This window comes from Oryzias latipes, chromosome 19, assembly GCF_053564925.1.
Source record: "Oryzias latipes strain Hd-rR chromosome 19, Olatipes_Hd-rR_3.1".
Classification (NCBI taxonomy): Eukaryota; Metazoa; Chordata; class Actinopteri; order Beloniformes; family Adrianichthyidae; genus Oryzias; species Oryzias latipes.
In genome coordinates, this window is record NC_136255.1 from 3,935,484 (window position 1) to 3,960,172 (window position 24,689).

General features: G+C 46.6%; 2 protein-coding genes across 4 annotated transcripts in view; one reads left to right on the forward strand and one right to left on the reverse strand.

Annotated features, from left to right (window-relative positions):
• The window catches only part of fasn (fatty acid synthase), a 43,042-nt gene extending 28,384 nt beyond the window's left edge, over positions 1-14,658 (forward strand). Inside the window, exons 29-42 of the mRNA XM_004080702.5 lie at positions 515-693; positions 2,843-2,962; positions 3,998-4,120; positions 4,974-5,197; positions 6,088-6,289; positions 6,499-6,650; positions 6,956-7,047; positions 7,126-7,520; positions 7,689-7,880; positions 9,164-9,388; positions 11,262-11,473; positions 11,934-12,032; positions 13,706-13,957; positions 14,045-14,658. Coding sequence (XP_004080750.2) covers positions 515-693; positions 2,843-2,962; positions 3,998-4,120; positions 4,974-5,197; positions 6,088-6,289; positions 6,499-6,650; positions 6,956-7,047; positions 7,126-7,520; positions 7,689-7,880; positions 9,164-9,388; positions 11,262-11,473; positions 11,934-12,032; positions 13,706-13,957; positions 14,045-14,227 — 2,650 coding nt within the window. The 3' untranslated portion in view covers positions 14,228-14,658. The remainder of the gene's footprint in view (positions 1-514; positions 694-2,842; positions 2,963-3,997; positions 4,121-4,973; positions 5,198-6,087; positions 6,290-6,498; positions 6,651-6,955; positions 7,048-7,125; positions 7,521-7,688; positions 7,881-9,163; positions 9,389-11,261; positions 11,474-11,933; positions 12,033-13,705; positions 13,958-14,044) is intronic.
• Positions 14,659-16,385: 1,727 nt separating this feature from the next.
• On the reverse strand, positions 16,386-21,009 carry arg1 (arginase 1). Of its 3 annotated transcripts, none has more exons than XM_078938081.1 (8): positions 20,718-21,009; positions 20,388-20,483; positions 19,424-19,598; positions 19,145-19,304; positions 18,988-19,082; positions 18,170-18,274; positions 17,089-17,225; positions 16,386-17,026 (listed from the first exon to the last, which is right to left on the reverse strand). In XM_078938081.1, the coding sequence occupies exons 1-8, from the start codon at positions 20,974-20,976 to the stop codon at positions 16,863-16,865; spliced, it is 1,191 nt and encodes a 396-aa protein (XP_078794207.1). In that variant the 5' UTR covers positions 20,977-21,009; the 3' UTR covers positions 16,386-16,862. The 3 variants fall into 3 exon arrangements, with proteins under 3 accessions (XP_078794207.1, XP_011486795.2, XP_004080749.1); XM_011488493.3 differs by having other exon boundaries at positions 20,388-20,460; positions 20,698-21,006; XM_004080701.5 differs by having other exon boundaries at positions 20,388-20,460; positions 20,718-20,910.
• Between the last annotated feature and the right edge of the window lie 3,680 nt (positions 21,010-24,689).

Genomic DNA, 24,689 nt, shown 5'->3' on the forward strand with positions numbered 1-24,689 from the left:
GTCCGTAGGAAATGTGTCTGATCTTTGATTCATCTGATGGATGATGAGAGCAAAAATAAAAGTGTTGCATTTCGATTTTGTTCAGTGTATAACTTTCTTGTGATGTGAAACAAGCACGTTGTTTAGATGGCAAAAAATTCTCCACATTTTATCGGAGAGTAGTTTATATTAACTTCTTCGTAGTCCCAGGGCCCCAGTGAAGCCAGATTAACTACTGCGTTGAAATAACCTGCAACGTTATGTCGACACATGTGAAGGCCAGGTCTTAGGAGGCTCAAATCATGGCGGCCTAGTGGTTGGTGCCGTCTCTTCCCTCATTCCAGTTCCACCTCTCTGCGTGGTTCATCTTATTCCCTCCAGCTTCCTCTACAGTCCACAAAGTTGATTGGTGACTCTGAATTGTCCCATAGGTGTTTTTTGACCATGCAGTGTATTGGTGATGACCCGTTCCCGTGACCCCGACAGGGATTAAGCGGCTGTTGGTCGTACTGATGTGTGTGTGTTTGTGCCGCAGGAGCATGGAGCAGGCTGCCTCGGTGCCCGTGGTCTACGCCACAGCCTTCTACTCTCTGGTGGTGCGCGGCCGGCTCCGCCCTGGAGAAACCGTCCTGATCCATTCAGGCTCTGGAGGGGTAGGCCAGGCAGCCATTGCCATCGCTCTGAGCCAGAAGTGCAGAGTTTTCACAACAGTTGGTCAGTGCTCACACGTCTTCACGCTTGGTTTCCTGGCTGCAGTAGTGATCTGTTCATCCACAAGAGTCTGTTTCTGCCCTCAACGTAAACGGTGTCTGAGTGTTTCCGTCCTGCAGGTGAACTACATAACCGTTAAGCAGGTTTCAGGCTGGCCAACCCTGGTCCTCAAGAGCTACAGCCCTGCCTGTTGACCAGCTCTCCCCGGACTGTTTGATGCTGGGATGCCTCAAGTCAGCAAATCAGGAGCAGGCTGTAAAACCGGCAGGGTTGTGGCTCTTCTGGACCAGAGTTGGCCAGCTGTCGGCATAAAACTGAATTTCTTCCTTTCATTAAATATTCCAAGAAATGTTGGTAATGACAGCTCACATTTGAATAACAAATCTAGTGCAAACCCAGTCATTGCTGCAAACAGTCAGGCTTTGGGGTTTTTTGTTTATCCTTTTATCATCTAATCTATTTCAAATTTTCCTGCTTTAGTCCTACTTCTTCTTTTAAACATCCAGAGAAGCCAAGGCTTTATTCTGCGTTCACACTCGCGCCACTATTTGGACAGGCGAATTTGTGCCCGCCCCCTCTGTTCATAAGCGTGATGCTCTAGCGGCGTGTGGGAGGAGCTACCGACAAAATGTCTTCAGCCTGATCACGACCTGGAAGCATTAACTGTGCAATGCACAGAAGACACGGATGATTTTAAGATCCGGGTTGTGAATTCCTGCACTACTCACTCTATAGCACGTTTTTCATTCTGTAGTGCTGTCCGGGTCTACAATTCTAAAATCCGGAGCCCTGGAAATTTCCAAGAAGTCTCTGCGAAAAACCATTGTGCATCCATGCCCACTAGATCAGCGAATAAAGACCACAATGCATTGCGTCAGAACAATTTTTGCGGGGAAAAAATTTATTTAAATGTATTTTTTTGACAAACCATCAACGTTTTCATCTTCAGAAGACAGTAGCACCGTTTTTTGCTTCAATCTTCTGGAATAAAGTGTGATGCTGTAGTGAGAGCTCCACCTAGTGGCCAAACTGCAACACCTCCAGGAGAAGCAGAACATGATGATCTGTACATTTTAGTTGGAGCTTCACCTTTTAGAGAAATCATGTAAAACTGTATGGTGTTGATAATTTCACTGCTTAATTATTTCACTAATAATATTTACAGCGTTTGAACTTTATTAGATTAATAGGAATATCTTCAAAACATTCATATATTATTAATGTATTTCTGTACAAATATGTCTAAATGTGTGAATCGTGTAAATTCCAAATTGAATTGAGTGGATGGACAGAATCCAAAAATCGTGAATGGATCCAGGCTCTGGTGAATCCAATCCAATGGATTCTGGAAATGATTGGTGAAGCCCGGGCGTGGTGTAAATGCAGCTTTAAGGCCCGTACACACCGGGACGAATTTCGCGCGCGATTTTCGCCGACGTTTAACGCCTCGTGACTAAACAAAGGGCACCAATGAGAGTGTGCACACCAACGCGAAAAAATGCCACGCGTCAAAGTGTCAAAAAAAAAAACGCCTCGGTTTCGTTTTTTTTTTTTTTTTTTTTTGACGCATCGCGTCGAAATCTATTCGACCAATGAGAATGGCGCTTTTGCACACGTGTCTGGAGCTTCTGAAGTTACAGTAAAACACAACTTGGGGGCGCTCAAACACAAAACTGCCTTGCTGAGCACACTTACCAGCGAAGAAGATAGACGCCAAGCAGCGTCTACACTGCCGCAAAGAAATGATGATGGACATTCTAAAATATCCCCGAACCAAGCACCAGTTGGAGCAACTGGTGTTTGAAATATTCATGTTTTCTTTGTATGATTCTGACAAGCGTGTAAATACTTGCTCTCTTCTTCTGAGTGAAAAGCGACTTTCAGAAGCGTAAAGTTGCGCAGCGCCACCTTGTGTACAGGAGTATTTCTGTTTTACATTAAGCGCCATCTAATGTCAGGGAATGAATTTCATGTTCACTCGGCTCATCGTCAGTGAAAATCGCCTGGGTGTGAACACAAAAAACGTGGCGAAAAACGCTGGCGAATAACGCCTGGCGAATATTCGTCCCGGTGTGTACTTAGACTTGCTTTCTTTTGATTGGTTTACCGAGACGCATCAGTAACCATCTTGTCTTCTGTGTGGGATCTCCAGGCTCAGCGGAGAAGCGGGCCTACCTCCTGCAGAGGTTTCCTGAACTCTCGGCAGAATCTGTGGCCAATTCCAGGGACACCACATTTGAGCAGCACGTCCTTCTGCACACGCAGGGCAAAGGTCAGCCTTTCTTCCAGACTGCAGCATCAGGACAAACCACCAAAGGAACAGAGGAAAACTGTTTTGGCTGTGATGAAGTTCTTCATTTGTAGCTGCAGTTGTTGGAAGGATCTTGCAATAGGCTCTTGGTGGAGAAACCTTTTCCCTCTGGGGTCGGGGGGGTAACCCATGTGGAGCAAACCAAAGAGGATTTTAGTGTGGGGGTGTCTGAATGTCCTTGTTGCTTTTTGTCAGCTAATCTTCTACTTTTTGGTTTCATCCATGAAGTACTGAAGCATCTCTAAGCCAGAAGTTACTCTTTTGGTCGGTAGAGTATCATTGTGTTGTTCATATGGGAGAAAGGGATGGGGGTCGGGGGTCAACAGATGAATAGATCTGCAGGTCAGTGTCTGCAATGCTTTGATGAGTCAAGGGGGGGGGGGGGGGGGGGTAACAAACTCCATGGGATGTCTGCTGGAGAAAAGGTGAGGGGGGGGGGGGTTGTGACAAGGATGAGTCATGTCAAGAGAAGCATGTTGAGATGGTTTGATCATCTGACCTTTGGGTCATGTCCACATGTCCCGTCCAGCAGCTGAAGGCTCCTCGTGTTGGACAGATTCTACTGTGACAATAGGAATTTATGAATCTTATTTTTTGGTATTTTTGTGTAAAACAAGCGCAGATGGGATGAGATCCCCGTCTCTTGGTCTTGCCAGAAATCTTAAGGATCCCTCTCCCTGAGTGGAGAGAGGGCCAGCACCCAAGGGACACGGCAACCACCGCCGAGGGGCGGGGTTCCCCCACCAGGGACGCGGTAGGGGACAGAAGCTCAGAGGTCCCACCTTCCTTGTGTAACATTTGTTTGAGTGATTATCGTTTTGGAGTATGGAATATTTATAGTTAAATGTGTTAATTCTCGACCATTTGGTCCTCATGGAGGATTTTGAGGTCTGTGGATGGAGGAAGTCATGAGTGATGGATAGGTGGAAGGAAAACAAAAGATGATGTGTTTGCGTTTTGGACGGCGTGGAGATAAAGATCAGTGTTGTGTTTCAGGCGTGGATGTTGTGCTGAACTCTCTGGCTGAGGAGAAGCTGCAGGCCAGTATTCGATGTCTCGCCCGACACGGACGTTTCCTGGAGATCGGGAAGTACGACCTTTCCAACAACTCCCCGCTTGGTGAGTCCAGAGTTTTTACCCCTTTTATTGTTCAGACTTTCTTTTTATGCTAACGTTAATTATTGATGGATACATTGTGTGTGTGTGTGCGCTTTTTCTAAGGAAACTAATGCCTTAGTCACATGCACCTGTACAGGGGGGGCGACCCGCACAGGTCCTGTGGGTTCTTGGGTCGTCGGGGTCCTCAGAGGGTCATAGAGAGGGGCTCTTAAGGGGAGCGCAGGTGTGTCTAACCTGTGAGGGACACAGGTTAGACAGGGACATGATGAAAAAGGAACGTACCATTATTGTGCGTGTGGTATCGGAAAGTACTTGTAAGGATAGTGGAAGTTACCTGCACTTCTGACATACTGGTGATGATGTCATAGGTTGCCTCTCTGTTGCACTCTAGTCATTGCTGAATTGTGCATGGGGGGGGTGAAAAGAGGAAAATTCCGTACGACACGCCTACAGCTTCCTTACCTTTACGTGTTGTTTAAGCTACGACCTCACGCCCGAGCAGGTTTATCAGGTGCTCTGCGGGGGCCACCTTCATACCCCGTACAGGCTTGCCCCTCTGTCACCCAGAGACGGCCCGTATCTACCCCTAAGGGCAGTTGTGACTAAGGCACAAGTGATTGATTGAAGTGAAGCTTACATATACATTTTAATGACCTGAGGTAAAAAAAAAAACAGGTTTATTGCTTTTGGTCTCTATCAGCAACACTAAAAACAAAGTTGGGAATGAATTTGTCTGATTCAGACCCCAACTTGACAAAATCTTCAACAGAGTTCTTCTTTTGTCGTGAAAAAGACCTTTTGATGGTATAAAAGTGGAAGCTGCATCCATGAAAGGACGTCTTTCTGTCGGCAGGTATGGCTCTGTTCCTCAAGAACGTCTCATTTCACGGCATCCTGCTGGATGCTCTATTCGAAGAGGGGAACCGAGAATGGGAGGACGTGTACCGGCTGCTGAAGGACGGCATAGCGGGAGGCGTGGTCCGGCCTCTTCACACCACGGTGTTCCAGAGGCAGGAGGTGGAGCAGGCGTTCAGATACATGGCCCAGGGGAAGCACATCGGCAAAGTGGTCCTGCAGGTTGTTGTCCACTTTTAAAGCTTGGCCCTGCTTTTGACAAAAAACCTGAAGGGAGGGAAGGAACTTGCTTTATACCTCAACTTCCCATAAACACCAAATCTATAGCCGTGACGTGTGGTGAGGCACCGACTCTTCCAGAATCTGATTGACAAACGTATCAACCCAACAAATTTACCAATGACTTATCCTATTATATGGAAAGATGAGGACATGGAATGAAAATATCCAGAATGTACACACATTTTTAAAAGAGCATTCCATTATCAGCATACGCCGATGAAGCTAAAGCCTCGTGTGCAAATAGTTTGTAAGGGATTGCGCAATCCTATGTGCTGACTCAGCTCGTAGCCTTGGCTGTCACTGAACTGGAAATTCGTCAAATACAGCCAGTTTAAAATCAAAAGGATTAGAATCCTTCATTGAAATTGCATTTAAAGCACAGATTATTGGAGCTATTTATTTTGATGATTACAGGTGAGGCCTCTCCTCACCTCATGTGTCTCATCTAGACACAGTAACTCGAGCTCGGTGAACTCGGTGCCCAATCCTCTAAAGGTATGCTCAGAAAACCAACCCAAAAAGTCCCTCAACTTTAGTGAAAATACAACAATATAAATCTGCTAATGTATTACAGTTCGTGCTAAATTGTAGTAAGTTCACTTCTGGATAAAACCTTTTTCCATTCCATCTCAAAAGAAGAAAACTGAAAGAATCAAACCTGAAACGTCTGTTGGAGTGAGACACGTCCAGCACTTTAACCGGACAATGTCTCCGTCAAACCAGCAGATTTCTTTCAATGTGTTCTTTCGGGGTAACCAGGCAGTCTGTTTATAAAACAGGCGTAAAAGTTGCACCAAAACCCCCCCTAAAGTCTTTGTGTTGCCTCTAAGGTCCGAGCTGAGGAGGGGGAGCCAGCGGTTCGGCCTGCACCCCCTTTATCGGTTCCAGCCGTCCCCCGCACCTTCTGCCAGCCCTCACACTCCTACATCATCACTGGGGGCTTGGGGGGGTTTGGTCTGGAACTCGCTCACTGGTTGGTGGAGAGGGGGGCTGGCAAATTGGTACTGACCACCAGATCCGGCATCCGAACTGGTAAGCCACAGGATATTTGAGCTCTGTTGATTTTGGCTAAGGTCAGGGGTCAAGTCGGCCATCGTGGCCCCGGGGGTTAGCGGCAGGCTGGCATTGGCATCGCTGCTCTGCTGGAGGAGTTCTCTCCAGAAGCACCATGATGGCAGCCTCCTGTTAGTTTGTGGGATTTGGATTCTTTTGGCTTTCTGATGACTTTTTCCTCCTTTTAGGTTACCAAGCGAAGCGTGTGCGAGAATGGCAGCATCAGGGCGTGGAGGTGTTGGTCTCCACCCAAGATGTCAGCACAATGGAGGGAACGGAGCAGCTAATCGCCGAGGCGAGCGCGCTGGGCCCAGTGGGAGGAGTCTTCAATCTGGCCATGGTGAGAAATTTCTCATTTGTTGGATAAAACAGCAAAATTCTTTTTTTTTTTCCACCCGAAAATGTCCATTTACAGCAGACAAAGGAAAAAAATAATAAAAAGTCCAAAAAATATTGTCTGCATATTCACCAGGGCATTTTTCCATAGTCTGTGGGGGTGGGGGGGGCACCTACAGAGGCAGTAAATGTACATCGTATCATCCACTACATCAGGATTTTCAGGAATTGGTTCTTGTTTTAAGATGTTCTGTATTTTGAAAGTGCAGCTCATGAAGAAAGCTTTGTGGGGGGGTCTGCTTGTGTCAGGTGCTGAAGGACGGCATGTTGGAGAACCTGAACCCCGAACTCTTCATTGATGTCATCAAACCCAAATATGACGGAATCGTCCATCTGGACAGGTGGGTTTGGTTCCCACCGTCAGGCTGTAGCGGTGTCCGTCTGAAGCCTCATCCAGTCCTCCACGTTTTCCTCCACAGAGTCACCAGAAGGTCGTGTCCGGACCTCAGCTACTTCGTGGCCTTCTCCTCCGTCAGCTGTGGGCGCGGAAACGCCGGCCAAAGTAACTACGGCTACGCCAACTCAGCCATGGAGCGCGTGTGTGAGAAGCGCCGCTTCGATGGCCTGCCTGCCCTAGCGGTCCAGTGGGGGGCCATCGGCGATGTGGGCGTGGTGCTGGAGACCATGGGCAGCAATGACACCGTGATCGGCGGCACGCTGCCACAGCGCATCACTTCCTGCCTGGAGGTGTTGGACCAGTTCCTGTGCCAGCAGCAGCCAGTGATGTCCAGCTTTGTGCTGGCACAGAGGACGGCGGTCCAGAAGGAGCAGGGGGACCAGAAAGACCTGGTGGCGGCAGTGGCTCACATTCTGGGTAGGAAAACGAGGAACATGGAGCTGTGACGCTTGTGTGCACATCTGAACTCTGGGACCAGCCCAACAGGAAGTCGGCCTCTGTGGAAGCACATGACCCAAACCGCTGACCCGACCAAGCCGTTATCACTGTCATGGCTTCTGTCCTTGATTGACCTTCTGTTGGCAGGTGTGCGGGACGTCGCCAGTCTGAATGCTGACTCCTCATTGGCTGACTTGGGCCTGGATTCTCTCATGGGCGTGGAGGTGCGACAGACTCTTGAACGGAACTACAACATCCAGATGAGCATGAGGGAGATCCGGCAGCTCACCATCAACAAGCTGCGAGAGCTGGCAAGCGGCAAGCCGGACGGATCCAAGGGTACATAGAAGAAAAGCTTTGGCGTGTTTAGTGGCGTGTGGTTCCAGGACATAAGACACTGTTTCTGCTGAGAGGCTACAGCAGGGCTGATCACTCAACTGTTCAAGACAAACATCCACTGAAATACAGTCCCTTGTGAAAGTATTCGACCCCCTTGAACTTTTCAACCTTTTGCCACGTTTCAGGCAGCAAACATAAAGATAGAAACTGTCATTTTTTGTGAAGAACCAACAACAAGTAGAACACAATCATGAAGTGGAACGACATTTATTGAATATTTCAAACTTGTTTAACAAATAAAAACTGAAATATTAGGCGGTCAAAATGATTCAGCCCGCTACGTTAATACTTAATAGCTCCACCTTTTGCTGTGATTCCAGCTGTTAGTCTCTATCAGTTTAGCACATGGAGAGGCTGACGTTTTGGCCCATGCCTCCTTGAAAACAGCTGGAGCTCAGTGAGGCTGGATGGAGAGCGTTTAAACAGCAGTTTCAGTTGTGTCTCCCAGGTGGCTTGTGTCAAACTTTAAACAACACTTTTTATGGATATCTTTAAGAAATGGCTTTCTTCTTGCCACTCCTCCATAAAGGCCAGATTTGTGCAGTATAAGACTGATTGTTGTCCTATGGACAGACTCTCCACCTCAGCTGTATATCTCTGCTGTTCATCTAGAGTCATCATGGGCCTGTTGGCTGCATCTCTGATCCGTCTTCTCCTTGTTTCAGCTGAAAGTTTAGACGGACGGCTGGGTCTTTCTAGATCTGCAGTGGTCTGACACTCCTTCCATTTGAACATTATTGCTTGCACAGTTCTCCTTGGGATGTTTAAAGCTCAGTAAATCTTTTTGTATCCAAATCCGGCTTTAGACTTCTCCACAACAGTATCTCAGACCTGCCTGGTGTTCCTTGTTCTTCATGATGCTCTCTGCGCTTTAAACGGACCTCTGAGTCGATCACAGAGCAGCTGCAATTATACAGACTTGATTACATCCAAGTGGATTCTGTTATCATCATTAGTCTTTATGGTCAACTTTGGATCATTCAGAGATCCTGACTGATCATCTGGAGAGAGTCCAGTAAATGTCGTTCCACTTCATGACTTGTTGTCACTTGTTGTTGATTCTTCACAAAAAATTACAGTTTTCTATCTTCATGTTTGAAGCCTTGAAAAGTTCAAGGGGGGGCGAATACTTTCACAAGCTTTCACTGCTTAATATATTTTTGGAAGGATTTCGTACATTCCAGCTCCATAACACCCATTCCTGTCTAAATCTGTCTTTGTAGATGGGCCTGCTGCAACAAAGAAGGATGGGGCTTCCTCTGCTGAGAAGCTTGATGTGAACCAGCTGTTGGTTGATCCAGATGGACCCACTTTGGTGCCTCTCAACCAGGTGCAGAGCCAGGAGAGGCCCCTGTTTCTGGTCCATCCCATTGAAGGCTCCATCGCTGCTCTTCAGACTCTGGCCTCCAAGCTCAGCATTCCTTGCTTTGGTCTCCAGTGCACCAATGGTAATTACCCTCATGTCCACGATTGGCTTTTACTCAACATGCACAACAAAAACCATCAAAGGTTTGCTTTGTCACTGTGCGATTGTCTGTACAAGAAGAGCAATCCTCTTTTGAAACCACTTTAAATCTAAATCTACAGTGTGGTTTTCGTTCCCTTTAAGCGGATCCTGGTCTGACTCCGTACTCCGGCTGTGTGTCGCACTGCAAGGGTTCACATAAAACGTGGTTGTTGTTGAGCGCTGAAGCCTAGAGCAGGGGTGTCAAACTCATTTTGGTTCGAGGGCCACATTCAAGGCGTATGATCCCAAGTGGGCAGGACCAGTAGCATAAAAGCAAAAACTCAGTTGGAAAAAGTGCGTCAACCAACATAGTACCTAGTCACGTATTATTCCACATTCATTCAAAGAGGCCAATGGATCTAAAATAAAATGCATTTCACTTAAAAAAAATGTGGTTTATTCAATTTTACACAGACTGAATATTTTACATCAGACACTGAAGCAATCCCAATAATAAACTCGAGAGGCTACAAAAAAAAAAAGGAAACGCCCTGCCTAAAATGTAAATATGCAAATCAATAAAAAATAAATTAAATTAAACTTGCAAACATTTGTTAACATAAGAATTTGGAATTAACCTCCTTTCTCTCCTGAAACTTCATCCATTTATCAATATCAGGATTCAGATCCTGTGCAGAAACACATTTACTGTCATTCAAGTGAACAAAACAATGAAATGTCCAAGAATCTTTTCCTGAATTTTGTGGCATCATGTGCCTTCTTCATGACCTTTGATGAGGCCATCAGTGACCAGACTGGCATCACATGACCGATTCACTCCAACATCCTCCAGCACAGTAACTAGAGAGCTGACTATGTCATCAGCTGTTGTTGTGTCCATCAACTCAAGAAACTCTGCTGTGACGTTTCTTCAACACCTCTAATATCTGTATCTGTGCTTTCATCAATAGTGACCAAAAATTCAATAAATGACTGGATTCCTTCATTTGGCGTCCAAGTCTTCTCAGAGATGTTGTATCTGGCAAAGGTCGACTGCTGTTTGGGGCACAAGACTTCTGCAGCCTTCAGAATTTTTCCATAAGTTCACCATCTGAAAATGGTTTGGATGTTTGCTCCAACTTGTCTGCAATCAGGTGTCCGTCACTGCTCCATCACTGACGTCACGTCTGCAGTAAATGCAGACGGTTGTTTTATCGGTCCATATAATAGTTGGTAAATCTTCTCTTTTCTTAACTGAAAACAGGGAAATTTTGTTTTTATGGTGAGTCTCGTATGTGCTGAATTTTATATTCTTTGAGCACCTGTTGACATACCAAGCATGCAGGTTTTGCATTCAGCTCCATGAACAAATAAAACCATTTCGATTTTTTTTCCTGGAAAGCTCAGCCCTCCACTTCAACCTTTTTTCTTTTTGACAACATCCTGGTCATTATCATGTCACTACTGATCATTCTTATAGCAATTTAACAGCGTTGAGGCTCACGAGGAACCAAACTACATCTTACCCAGACGCAGAACTCTTAGGTTTTCATTTGGCACGTGCAGAGATTTGCTGATTCACCTGTTTTAATTTTGCTTTCCTCCCCCTAGTGGCGGAATTGTGCATTTCGTTTATTTCTTTAAAAAATCATAAGTTACCACGGGAATGGACTAGAAACTTGCTTTTTTTTTATACATCCCTGTAATTTTTACTCTTCATGACTGGGCCGGATTGAACCATCTGGCGGTCCGGATGGCCCGCAGGTCATATGTTTGACACCCCTGCCCTAGAGTATGGCTTTCTAAATGGGAATGATGTCACAGCTGGGTCTGTCCCATGATAGTTGTAAAAGTCCTCTCATTGGATCCCACAGCGGCTCCTCTGGACAGCATCCCTGCTCTGGCGGCTTTCTACGTGCGCTCCGTCCTGCAGGTCCAGGACTGCGGGCCCTTCAGGATCGCTGGCTACTCGTTTGGGGCCTGCGTCGCCTTTGAAATGTGTTCCCAGGTGGAAGCTCTGGGTCACTCTGTGGAGACCTTGTTTCTGCTGGACGGTTCCCACTCCTATGTGGCCGCTTATACTCAGGTGAGAGCAACTGAAAGCTGAAAAGCGTCCACTGTCAGTGAATGCACCGATCCTGAAGCTGCCAGCCTCCTCATTCTGATTGGTCCTTCATCTAAGCCCCGCCCCCACATGTCAGAAAGGGGCCAAAAGTTGAAACTGAAAAAAAGATTTAAAAGTGAAAATTTGAGTTTTGAAACTTACAGACATAAAAAAAGACAGTTTTATAGTTGACTTGCAGAATTCATCTTTTTTTTAAGTCAGTTTTTGTTTTTATTTAACTGAAGTTTCAACATCCGTTTTTTCAGTTTCAGGTTGTTGTATGTCTGTTTTAAAACTTTTGTCCCCCGTTTGTCTCCATCAGTTTCTTCCAGTAGATTTTAAAGCTGTTTGTTTGCTGTCATTTGACGGACTCTTCTTTATCGCCTGTGTGCTGGAATATTGCAGATTAAAAACAGGGCCTGGCGCATTTGTTTGTTTGCAGAGCTACAGGGCAAAACTGACCCCTGGTAGTGAGTCTGAAGCGGAGACGGAGGCTCTGTGTGCGTTCATCCAGCAGTTTACAGACATCCAATACAACAAGGTACTTCATCTCCTCAGCTTGGAACCTTTTCCCATTCTTCATGTTCAATGTTTTCAATAAATGTCTGGTGACAGAGACGGTCACCTCATTGGACTTTTTTCCAACTGCCCTTGACTTGCTGGCTTGGTGTTGTTTTCCTATAGTAACCCTGTGATCAGAGTTTGTCAGTGGAATGAATCACACGCCTCCGTAGAACAGGCTGGCGTTTTGGTGAAAAACAGTCTCACATCATCAATGTAGCGGTTTTAGGCACGGGTAGTACGGGCGGTTGCCCAGGGTGCCATTTCAAATGAGGCGCCAGCTCAGCGTTCGGAGAAAACAAATCTGCGCCGATATGGTTTTCTATTGCAGTAAACCCTTGTTTTTCGCGGGGGTTAAGTTCCGAAAAGAACCTGTGATAGGCAAAATCCGTGAAGTAGAAACCTTTATTTTTTCTAACAATTATTATGCAATTAAATACTCTATTATACATTGAAAAGAAAGAACAAACCGTTTTACAGGCTCAAGCATTTGTTTCACAAATAAAAGTACTTTAGAAACGGTTTTTTTCAACAAATAATTTCTGTACTGTACTGTCAAATAATAATTTTAATCATCAATGTGAACAGAAGGCTTCAAATCGCGGAGATTAGCCCCGCCCATCGCGACCCGAGTCATTGGATTAAACAGGAGAAAATTAAAAATGAATATGAAAAAAATACAAAGTACAGTCAGACAAATAGTGACTCAGGTGTATTTCACTGCTCTTCAGACTGAGCCGCTGCATCCTGACTCCACTCTGCAGTGTTTTCTTCTTTTGAAGCCCGCGGTGCAGCTGTGTTTGTTCAGGAGAAGTACATAGTGATAGGCAGTTGTTGGCGCTCTTTTTCTATGGGTTTTAGAGAAACTCGAAATTGCAAGATGATGATTTGCGTGTTGTAAATTCTGCAAGCTGATTTACGTACGTGTACATCTTAAACTGCAACGTTATTGACACACAGGTAGAGAAGAAGCAGAGTGACTTTTTAGCCAATCAGAATGCAGAACACAATGCATGATGCAAATCCGTGAAGTAGCGAAACTGTGAAAAGTAAATATATAGCGAGGGATCACTGAATCTTCCTGTTGGAGCTCCTTTGGTTCTTTAGCCGGTCATTCTGTGGTTCGCAGGTTTCAGAAATGTGCTGACTCGGCTGCTGTAAGAACACTGTGGGCATTTGTCTGGCAGCTTTTCAGCTATTACTCATTTTCTTTGTGCTGCTTTCACTGGTATCTTCTGACCCAGAAAAAATAGTGGGAATAAATAAAAATAGACCAGATTTTCAGTTTCAACACGACCCCCGGAATTTAATCATTTCACACAAAAAGGAAAAGGAGTTTTCAGAGCCATCAACCCAGAGGTGTGGGCTGTAGTTCTTGGCTGAGCCCCCAGGGGGCCACAATGTGATGTCCACACAGGAAGACACGTCCAAAGCTTGGACTGCTGAATTATCGGGCTGCATCATTCCTGGTTTAAGTTCTCGTGACGTGAAGTTTTTTTTTGTAAGCAGAGAAGAACTTTTACTGTCATTCAATATGCTGCATTCAGGGACTACAGACTGTGGGAAAATTCTTTTTTCCAGTGTTATTTCCTGGTGTTTGAACGAGCCCATTTATTGTGTATGTAAGCCCCGCCTCTCTGTGACTCTGTTCAGCTGGTGGAGTCTCTGCTGTCCCTCCCTGACCTGGAGGCTCGGGTCGACACCGCCGTGAATCTCATCACTTCCAGCCTGCAGAACATGAAGCCGGACTTCCTGCGCTTCGCAGCGTCCAGCTTCTACAAGAAGCTGAAGGCTGCTGACGCCTACGTGCCTTTGTCCAAATACCGCGGCAAAGCCGTGCTGCTGCGGGCCAGAACCAGCAGTGAGTACGAGCAGAACCTGGGCCCGGACTACAGGCTGAGCGAGGTCAGAACCTTCACCAAACCTTCATTTGCTGGAACTTCGTCTCCGTCCGCTGGGGTTCAGCTGCTGAGCGACTCGTGTCCCCCACAGGTCTGCGACGGCCCCGTGTCTGTCCAGGTCGTTGACGGGGACCACCGCACCTTCCTGCAGGGGGGAGGCGCCGACGCCATCAGCAGCATCATTCAGCGCTCGCTCTCGGAGCCGAAGATGAACGGTCATGTGCGTCTTCCTCCTGGTCCGGTTCCCGGCCAGCCCTCGGCTCATCACCTGTAAATGGGACTCTGCCTCCCGGGGGGGGGGGTCGCTGTTGGGTCAACAGAATCCTCTTTTTCTGTCTGTCTTCATGTGTCGGAGCTGTTCCTGTGTCGTTCGTCTCGTCTCTGGTTCTGCGGGCCTTTCTGTTCAGTCATTGGATGGACAAAAACACGTTACTAACCCATTCCCACATCAGGAGACACGGTAACTGGACTTACCAGTCCGGCTTCAGGTTCACCAGAGTCTAACTGGACTAACCGGGTTTTAGTTTGGGTTTGTGTTGGGACACTTCTAGTAGTCGTTTCTGTTTCGTTATGGAATCACAGACTGAAAAGCTGACGGCTCCACCTGGAACCTGAGACCTCAGGTGAGGTTGGTGAAGGTTCAGGGGACCGCAGGAAGTGACGTCAGTGAATTTCCGTGTCACCAATAAAGACTTTTGGCTCATTTCTCTGTTTTCATGAATTCCCGACTCGTCATTTGGAGAATCTCCCAGCAGCCTGATTTCAGTGGCTGTTTAACTCCACAAAGACCATCCAGAGGTTTAACAGAAAATAAAGAAATCAATGAAATGCTGTATTTGACCACAACGGGATGGACTTGAATGTGGGAACAGCTGCTTTCTATGCAGCACCATGTGGAAAAGTTCAGCTAATAAAAAGGAGCTGGCAGTGTGCCGTTTCTAAAATGTGCTGCTCTAAATTTGTGCTAGACCTAAATAAGCTCTGTGTGCCGTATAAAAGCAATATCCATAACGCATGCTAAATATAATGCTATAAAGCATCTTGGAGACAAAAAGCCGTAAACAAGAATGCTTTCAGAAATGTAGCTGACCTTTTATTGATTTACAGAATAGCAAACCAAAGAAACGTCTCCTATCAAGTTTGGTGTTTCTGCTGTTCAAACCAGGATCAACTTCTAAAAGTATATCTGCACAAAGGCAGGGGTTTGGTAGAGTAGATATTAGGTTCTACCAAACAGATGCTAGCCAGGTTAAACCGGTCCGTAGCTCAAACCAAACCGTTCGGGAGGCTTCAGACTGACTGAGGAACCATCAAACTCATGGTGGTTTCGTGGTATCCCTCCCAGGCAAGAAATCCAAAGCAGACTGGGTTCTTTATGCATCAGAAGATATTTAACGTTACTCTGAGAACAGTTTGGTGTTTTATATGATCTATAATCCAACTAATGCAGCTGCTCATCCATCTTAAATATGCAGCCATGTTACCCTCCCTGTAACCCTGTAACCAGATCATTTGAATTCAAAAGTGTGGTTAGCGCTCTAGCCTCACAGCAATAAAGGCCCCTGGTTCCCGGCTGGGGGGCCTGAACCAGAACACCAATGAGGACCTTTCGGTGTGGAGTTAGCATGTTCTCCCCGTCCATGTGTGGGTTTTCTTCAGCTTCATACTCAAAATTAACCATTCATGACTTAATGTGTCGGACAGTTGATCCTGTCCAGGATGTCTCCCGCCTTCGCCCACGAGTGGCCGGGATAGGCTCCAGCAGCCGCGGGACCCCGAAAGGAACAAAATGGTTTAGAAGATGAATGAATGAACATTAAATTAATTTCTCAGCTCCAAAAGTTGGACTTGTGTTCCTCAGGAAGTCCTTTGCACCGAGTGCAATCAGACTGGTTAATGCCGCTGGGAGGGGAAAGGCCATGAGGATGAGTTACTAAACGGGCATCTACTTTTATACGTTTAGTCTTTTTACTCTGTTTTTAGTTAGTTTTATTTTTTTTATGACTATTACTCAATTACTTTTTGAATTTCTTTCTATTGAATGTATTGTGTATTTTGTGGAGCAATGGATGGATATGTAAGTTCCCTCTGGATTATTGAAGTACTTTCTCTCTCCATCTATCTATCCATCCATCCATCCATCTTTCTATCTTTCCTTAAAAAGTTCATGTAATTATTTGCATAAAGTGAGTAAATATTGTGAAATAAATCCTGAAATTGTTCCAGTGAAACATACCGTCTTTGATAAGTTGTTTGAGACGGATTTCAAAAGTTGTTCAAAATAATTTAAATGAAGTCATAAGTGACATCAGAAGGTTATTCAGAGAATTTCACTTTATTACCTTAAATCAGGGGCATCAGGTTGTCCTCAAGGGGCCACATATAACTTATACATGTAACTAAATGTAATGAAAAATAAACGTAACTACTCCTTAATGTTAAATAACTCATTTATTTATTTACTAGAACTTTTTAAAGTGACAATTACAGTTGCATAGAAAACATATGTTTGCTTGTTCCTCTACCATAAATCATTTTACATTTGATTCTGTCAGGTTAGGTTAACCCTTGTGCTATCTTAGATGACCCCGCCCTTACATTGACGTGTTCTCCCTACCATGACAAAGGTGGATAAAGGTGGAAAGATTTCATGTAATCCATGGACACCAGTGAAGATCACAAATCATTGAAGAAAAAAGGTTCAGAGCACTGTCTAGTGGGTCTAGATGACCCCACTCCCAATGGTAAAGTGCCTAGGATAGCACAAGGGTTATGCTCTCACAGGCCATATAAAATGACATGGAGGGCCACATTTGGCCCGCGAGCCTTGAGTTTGACACTTGTGCATTAACCCTTGTGCTATCCTAGGCCTTTTCTGTCCTGTGGGGCAACCGTCCCTGCTGCCATGGTTACGGCTCAGGCAGGCAGTAATCTTGCAGGTGATTTCCTTCACGCTGACGGCCAAAACATGCGAGCAGCAGGTCCACAGCTGTGCTGACCGTGGACTGGACGTCGTCCTGCGTCTGTCCTCTCAGGGGATTCACTTCCACCAGGTCCACCGCCGACAGCAAGCCTGAGGAACCAGCGTTCTGTTTAGGTGCTTCCCCTGCAGAGGGCAGGGGGCATTTGTCGTACCTGTCTGACTCAGGTGTTCAGCGATGCAGAGTCCTTCTCGGTAGGTGAGTCCTCCGGTCACAGGTGTTCCTGTTGCTGGAGTAATGGAGGGGTCAATGGCGTCAATGTCAAAGCTCAGGTGGATTGGCTTCTTCCCCCTTTTTTGTATTAGACAAACAAAGCAGGAGTTAAAAATTAAAGTACACATGACGTCCGTCACCTGAACCATGGTCTGGTTTCTAAAGTTCATACTGTCTGACGGTAGTTTCTACAGTACAGACGGACCCTGGAGGCAGATCCCAGCCTGGATCCCTGCAGATGATTTACCTGTCCAGTAAAAAATGAACTCATATCCAGTAAACATTAAGAACTTGACAGAAAATGAACAACGTCTACAGGCTACTGAGAGTCCACGACCAGACCAGTGACCCTACTCAGGACGCCGTCTGTGCAGCAAGAATGGAGGTGTGGGGGTCCAAACACAAGACTTTAAGCAGAGGACAAAGTCTAATATGTCAAACATGACAGTTTATAGCAATAACTTTCCATATTTTCTGCACTTCAGTTGGCAACATCTGCTATGGGGGCGGCTGTGGTGCAGCGGTAAGACAGCTAATCTCTGATCTGAAGATTGAAGGTTTGATTCCCGTCTTGCCTACCCATAAGTCAAAGTCCCCCCCCCCCGCGCCTCTGGTGGAAGGTTGTTTGGCAGCGCAGCGGCCATCAGTGTATGAATGTAAAGCACTTTGGCGCTCTGACCCCTCCATCCTCTGAAGCTGTTTGCAGTGTCAGTGCTGCCCTCCCCCCATCTGAACCTTTGTGGGTGTGTTTTTTAGAAGTCTTGAAAACAATGTTGTGTAACAACTGATCAGCCGCTACACATCTGGGAATTTTTCAGTGTTGTCATTTACAATAACTGTTACAGTTGTGACCCAATATTGTTTTCCAACCCACAGCCTGTCAACAGACACTACTACAGGTCAAAGGTCAAAATGCTCTGCTCTGCCCATTGTGTGTGAAAACAACAATCTTCATTTTTTAGGTGAGATTATCATTCAGTAACACACATTGTGTTCTGGAAACAGCTGTTAGTGTTTGTTACCTGGTACTCAGGTAGTCACACGCCTCCTCCATTACTTTGGCCACGCCCAACTGATCCACTTTTGACATGGAGAACATCTTCACGCCCAGCATCTGAAGGATGTAGCTGTGGACAGGAAGCAGCCGGTGTGTTCAGGTGTTCACCAAGCGTCTTCCTGGTGCATTCAAGTACTCACAGTTCCTTGTCTATCGTGAGAGTTACGTTCTAAAAATTCCTCACAACAAGTGAAATCTGCAACGTAGCTCAAGATGTTCTCTGATCGTGTCTGTACAGTGAAACTGGATGCCTCCGAGTTTAGCCCTTGTGCTGTCCTATGGGGTCGAGTTGACCCACCCTTACATTGACGTGTTCTCCCTACCATGACAAAGGTGGATAAAGGTGGAAAGATTTCATGTAATCCATGGACACCAGTGACGATCACAAATCATTGAAGAAAAAAGGTTCAGCGCTCTGTCTAGTGGGTCTAGGTGACCCAACTCCCAATGTTAAAGTGCCTAGGATAGCACAAGGGTTACGGCTGTAAAACTCTTTACTTTATCCACTTTTTTCAGACTTTTTCAGTCTTTTCTCTTCAGTTTAAACTTGTTCACACCTTAATAGAGAAATAAGTTCAGGATTATAGAATGAAAGCAAAGATGTGATGATGATCAGAGATGTACTTATATGTTACAGCCCCGTACATTTACCACAGGTGAACCGCGACATGTGGAGGGCCTACTGCAGTACAGATCTGAGGATCTGTGGGTGTCAACAGGGATGGACACAGGTGGTTTCCAGGTGTCGTCAGGTGTGCTGTGCTGAGTTCACGTGGGACTCACTGCTCTGCTGGATCCACGTCTCTCAGGCCGATGTAGACGAGATCTCCAGCTGACAGGCACGGCTTCATCCAGGAGAAGTTTGGCAGAGCGGGAACCTGTGGAGAAGATGATGTGGCGTGGCGTGTCCGCTGATGAGGAGGGTAAAGGTGCAGCTCACCTTTGACTGCAGCTCATGGAGGAGGTAAGACAAGGGCTGCCCGTGGATGTTCCCCGTGTAGGACGTCAGAGGCGTGTTGATGTCGGCATGGGCATCAACCCACAGGACGCCCAGCTGTCCCAGAGCAGCAGCATGACCATGAATCGAGCCGATAGCCAGACTGCAAAGGCAGAACAGGCATTTGAATGAGAATCGTCATGACGGCATTGCAGCCTGTCTACACTCCTGAACATGCTGACTCAGCAGGAACTTCTTGGCGTTAACGTTTCTTTGTCTGACCTGTGGTCTCCTCCCAGCATGACGGCCGTGTGCCCGCCCTCTTTCACCTCCCGCATCGCCACAGACAACCTCTGGTTGGCGCTGCCCACCGCCCGCACGCTCTTCAGCTTCCCCACGGGCTCGTCCCCGGACACGTGCTCAAATACCAGGTTCCCATAATCCTTCACTGCACACCCTGGCAGCCGGGGTCATAGGTTGAAGACAAACAGAAGGTCGATCAAAAGTGAACTCGTCTTTTCTGGACTTCCAAGAACTTTGCAGACGTGTGTGAACATGAACGCCGGCAGATCAGAGGTCTGTTTTCTCAGCAAACAGCTGATCAATGAACAACAGGCCTGCAGTGAAGGATCTGCTGGCATTCGAGGACATGAGCTCACATGGGACATCGGTGACACTGAACTCCCACTGAACACAGCAGTGATGCATTCAGGGCTTTATGGGATTCAATGAAACTATGTCTGTTCTGCTTGTGTAACTGAGACACAAACTAGCGGTGACACAAACACACCGTCGTTCTCAGTTAAAGTCCCTGCTGTGAACCGACCGCCTCATCCTCACATTCTGGCCTCTAATCTGCTGCTCCAACTCAGCTTATCAGCCTCAAGGTCCTGATCCTCCAGATTCACCTGAAAACTGATCAAGATGATGATTACACTTACACTTTGGGTTTTCATTGAATTAAATAAGTTGGAAAAATCCTCTCTGGATGAGAGTTGTTGACGTTTTGACATTTCTAGTATGGTCATACAAATGGTATGAACATGCTTTTCTATTGCTGAATCACTGCAGGATGAGATCCACTGAATGTGCAGCAGTTCAAATCCTAAAATTCTACATGTATCACCCTTGGAAAGGGAGGAGGGGCCAGGGAAGGGTTCCTGAAACCTGATTGGCCAAAGTGCCTCTCTCATCACACCGCGGCAGTCATGACTTTATCACATGTATGTTGGCTGTCATGTCTGACCTTGCAGCTGCAGCCGTTCAACCAGGCCCGCGGCTCGGATGTGGTCCGGTCCAGCTTCCACTCCACCTTTCACCTGCAGGAGGTTCCGAGGACAACCTTAAGGCAGTTATTGCTGAACTATCTTTATGATTTAATAACGCTGTTTATTCCATGATGGGCTTTAGAAATGTTTACAAAGTGGAAGGGAAGAGTTTGCAGCATTTCAGCCAAAAACAAACTTTACTGACAGAGAACTGAAGAACAGAAAGGAAAAAACGCGCCTTTTCACTTTACTTTCCCATTTACTTCGCCTGTCCACGCGCTCTCTCACCTGTCCACGCGCGCTCTCACCTGTCCTTTGGAAAACGGTGCACCGATGATTCCGGCGGAGTGAAGATGACGAGGAGGAGGAAGGCTCCGCGCGGGGATGCATCCGAGCTGCCGCAGCGCCCTCCACCTGTTCATCCTCACAAGTGGCGCACGGACAGTCTAGACACCTGATTGAATGACAGGGGTCCGCGCGCGCCCTTACCCTGATGGCCCGTGACGTCATTGGACGAGAGGCTGGCAGGCTGATCCAAGCGGACAGTTCCAGGAAGACAGGGGGCATCTGCTCTTTGAACAGTATGTTCAGGAGCTGCTGCGCATGCTCAGATCCAACTTTTCCAGTAACTGTCCCTGCTCTCCTCTCTCTGGAATTGACTTTTCCTCCCAGGAACCCCCCTGCTCTCCCCCAAACCTCTCTTTGCTCTTGGTTTAGCAGAGATGAAATCCGCAAAGAGACTCCAGAACTTCAGGGACGGGCTGAGTTCTGTTCAGGACCCATTACAGTTTTTCTCCATTGGTTTGGCTCATTTCTTGAAACAGAAATTACATTCTGAAAACTCTAAGATCATTTGCTTTCTTCCGGCTTTCTTCCGTCCGGTCTGATCATTTCTTGATCAGACTGGACGTTCTCAACACTCTTAGTGCTTTTGTCAAAATAATGTGGATGTTCAGCACAACACCATGGTTCACCTGCAAAAGCCATATCTCTCCCAAAACAATTCACTCATGTATCAAAAATAAATGTCCTTCTCATTTAAACTTTGTAGTAGGTTTAGGGGATGTCATCTGGACTTGGTTTTAAAGTTGGAAGACGTTTCACCTCTTATCCAAGAGGCTTTGTCAATTCTGAAATAGCTGGTCTAAGAGCTGGTATATATGCGCTCATTGGGGGAGGAGTTAGACCTGAAACTGGAGGTGTTGTCCACTTAGCCTAAGTGGTTTCGGGTCGTTAATAGTCCTTTGTCCTCAGCTGGGGGTTGGGGAGTCAGTGACTCCCTCTCCAAAATGGTTGTCTCTTTCAGTGGTTAACGACTCAGGTGGAACTGGTTTGGTTTGTTTAGGTTTCAAAACACTGCCGTAGATGGATGGAAGAATAAACCTGAGACCACCATTCTTATTAAGAGAAGGTTTATCCTTCTTGACAAAGATGGCTTCTTTTACTCCTCGCTCAAACCATCCTTTCTCTCTGGCTAGAATTCGGACTTCACTGTCCTTGAAAGAGTGGTTTGTGGCCTTCAGGTGGAGATGTACTGCAGACTCAGGTCCACTTGGGTTGGCTCTGCGATGTTGGTAAAGCCGCTTGTGTAGCGGTTGTTTGGTTTCTCCTATATACTGTTCATTGCAGTTCTCTTTGCAGTGGATAGAGTACACAACATTACTCTGTTTGTAGCTGGGAATTTTGTCCTTTGGATGAAGGGAAAGGCAGAGAGCTGGCAGACATGATGGAGAGAAGGAAGGTAGATGTACTGTGTGTGCAGGAGACAAGGTGGAAGGGCAGCAAGGCACGTAGTATTGGAGGAGGATACAAACTGTTCTATCATGGTGTTGATAGGAAGAGAAACGGGGTAGGAGTGATTCTGAAGGGGGAGTTTGTAAACGGTGTTCTAGAGGTGAAAAGAGTCTCAGACAGGATGATGAGCCTAAAGTTAGAAATTGAAGGGGTGATGGTGAATGTAGTCAGTGGGTATGCGCCACAGGTTGGCTGTGAGTTAGAAGTGAAGGAGAGATTCTGGAATGAGTTGGATGAGGTCATAGAGAGTTTTCCCAGAGGAGAGAGAGTTGTTATTGGAGCAGACTTTAATGGGCATGTTGGTGAGGGCAACAGAGGTGATGAGGAGGTGATGGGCAGGTTTGGTGTGAAGGAAAGGAATCTGGAGGGACAGATGGTGGTGGGCTTTGCGAAGAGGATGGAAATGGCTGTAGTCAACACTTACTTCCAGAAGAGAGAGGAACATAGAGTGACATACAGAAGTGGAGGTAGGAGTACTCAGGTGGACTACATCCTATGTAGACGAGGTCATTTGAGAGAGGTTAATGACTGCAAAGTGGTGGTAGGAGAGAGTGTAGCCAGACAGCACCGCATGGTGGTGTGTAAGATGACTCTGGAGGTCAGGAAGAAGAAGAGAGGGAAAACAGAAAAGAAGACCAAGTGGTGGAAGCTACAGAATGAAGAAACTTGTGAGGAATTTAGGCAGAAGTTGAGACAGGGTCTGGGTGGTCAGGATGAGCTTCCAGAGGACTGGGAAACTACAGCAGAGATTATCAGGGAAACAGGTAGGAAGGTGCTAGGTGTGTCATCTGGAAAGAGGAAAGACGGTAAAGAGACTTGGTGGTGGAATGAGGAAGTACAGGAATGCGTCCAGAGGAAGAGGTTGGCTAAAAGGAAGTGGGATGTAGAAAGGACTGAGGAAGGTAGACAGGAGTACAAGGAAGCGCAGCGTAGAGTGAAGAGAGAGGTGGCAAAGGCCAAACAGAAAGCTTACGATGAGCTATATGACAGGTTAGACACAAAGGAAGGAGAGAAGGACTTGTACAGGCTAGCCAGACAGACAGACAGAGATGGGAAGGACGTGCAACAGATAAGGGTGATTAAGGACAGAGATGGAAAGGTGCTAACAACCCAGGAGAGTGTACAGAAAAGATGGAAGGAGTATTTTGAGGAGCTGATGAACGAGGAAAATGACAGGGAAAGAAGGGAGGAAGATGTGGTTGTTGTGGAGCAGGAAGTAGCAGAGATTGGAAAGGATGAGGTTAGGAAGGCTCTGAAAAGGATGAAGAGCGGAAAGGCCGTTGGTCCTGATGACGTACCTGTGGAGGTATGGAAGTGCTTAGGAGAGACAGCAGTGGAATTTCTAACAAGGTTGTTCAATAGGATTTTAGAGAGTGAGAAGATGCCTGAGGAATGGAGGAGAAGCGTTCTGGTCCCAATCTTTAAGAACAAGGGTGACACGCAGAACTGCAGCAACTATAGAGGAATAAAGTTGATGAGCCACACAATGAAGCTGTGGGAAAGAGTAGTGGAAGCCAGGCTTAGGAAGAAGGTGGAGATTTGGGAGCAGCAGTATGGTTTCATGCCCCGTAAGAGCACCACTGATGCCATTTTTGCTTTGAGAATGTTGATGGAAAAGTACAGAGAAGGTCAGAAGGAGCTGCATTGTGTGTTCGTAGATTTAGAGAAGGCGTATGACAGGGTGCCGAGGGAGGAGCTGTGGTACTGTATGAGGTCGTCTGGAGTGGCAGAGAAGTATGTCAGAGTAGTTCAGGACATGTATGAGAGAAGTATGACGGTGGTGAGATGTGCTGTAGGTCAGACAGAGGAGTTCAAGGTGGAGGTGGGACTACACCAAGGATCAGCTTTGAGTCCTTTTTTGTTTGCTATGCTGATGGACAGGCTGACAGACGAGGTAAGACAGGAATCTCCCTGGACAATGATGTTTGCGGATGACATTGCAATTTGCAGTGAGAGTAGAGAGCAGGTGGAGGAACAGCTAGAGAGGTGGAGGTTTGCTCTGGAAAGAAGAGGTATGAAGGTCAGTCGTAGTAAGACAGAATACATGTGTCTGAACGAGAGGGATCAAGGTAGAAGCGTTAGGTTACAGGGGGCTGAGGTGAAGAAGGTGCAGGAGTTTAAGTACTTGGGGTCAACAGTTCAGTGTGATGGGGAGTGTGGAAAAGAGGTGAAGAGGCGAGTGTAGGCAGGTTGGAGCGGTTGGAGGAAAGTGTCAGGAGTGTTGTGTGACAGAAGAGTGTCAGCAAGACTCAAAGGAAAGGTGTACAAGACAGTGGTGAGACCAGCTCTGCTCTATGGGTTAGAAACGGTAGCAGTGAGACAGAGACAAGAGGCTGAGATGGAGGTAGCGGAGATGAAGATGTTGAGGTTCTCCTTAGGAGTGACCAGGTTAGACAGGATAAGGAACGAGTACATCAGAGGGACGGCTCATGTTGCCTGTGTTAGCGACAAAGTCAGAGAAGCCAGACTGAGATGGTTTGGACATG

Bases quoted from the DNA above. Each gene is read 5' to 3' on its own strand.
- arg1 (XM_078938081.1), bottom strand. From the start codon at position 20,976: ATGCCCCCTGTCTTCCTGGAACTGTCCGCTTGGATCAGCCTGCCAGCC. The intron at 19,599-20,387 runs GTCAGACATGAC...CCCGGCTGCCAG, and splicing joins TGAACGGCTGCAGCTGCAAG to GGTGTGCAGTGAAGGATTAT. The intron at 17,027-17,088 runs GTACGACAAATG...CTGGTTCCTCAG, and splicing joins TGAACACCTGAGTCAGACAG to GCTTGCTGTCGGCGGTGGAC.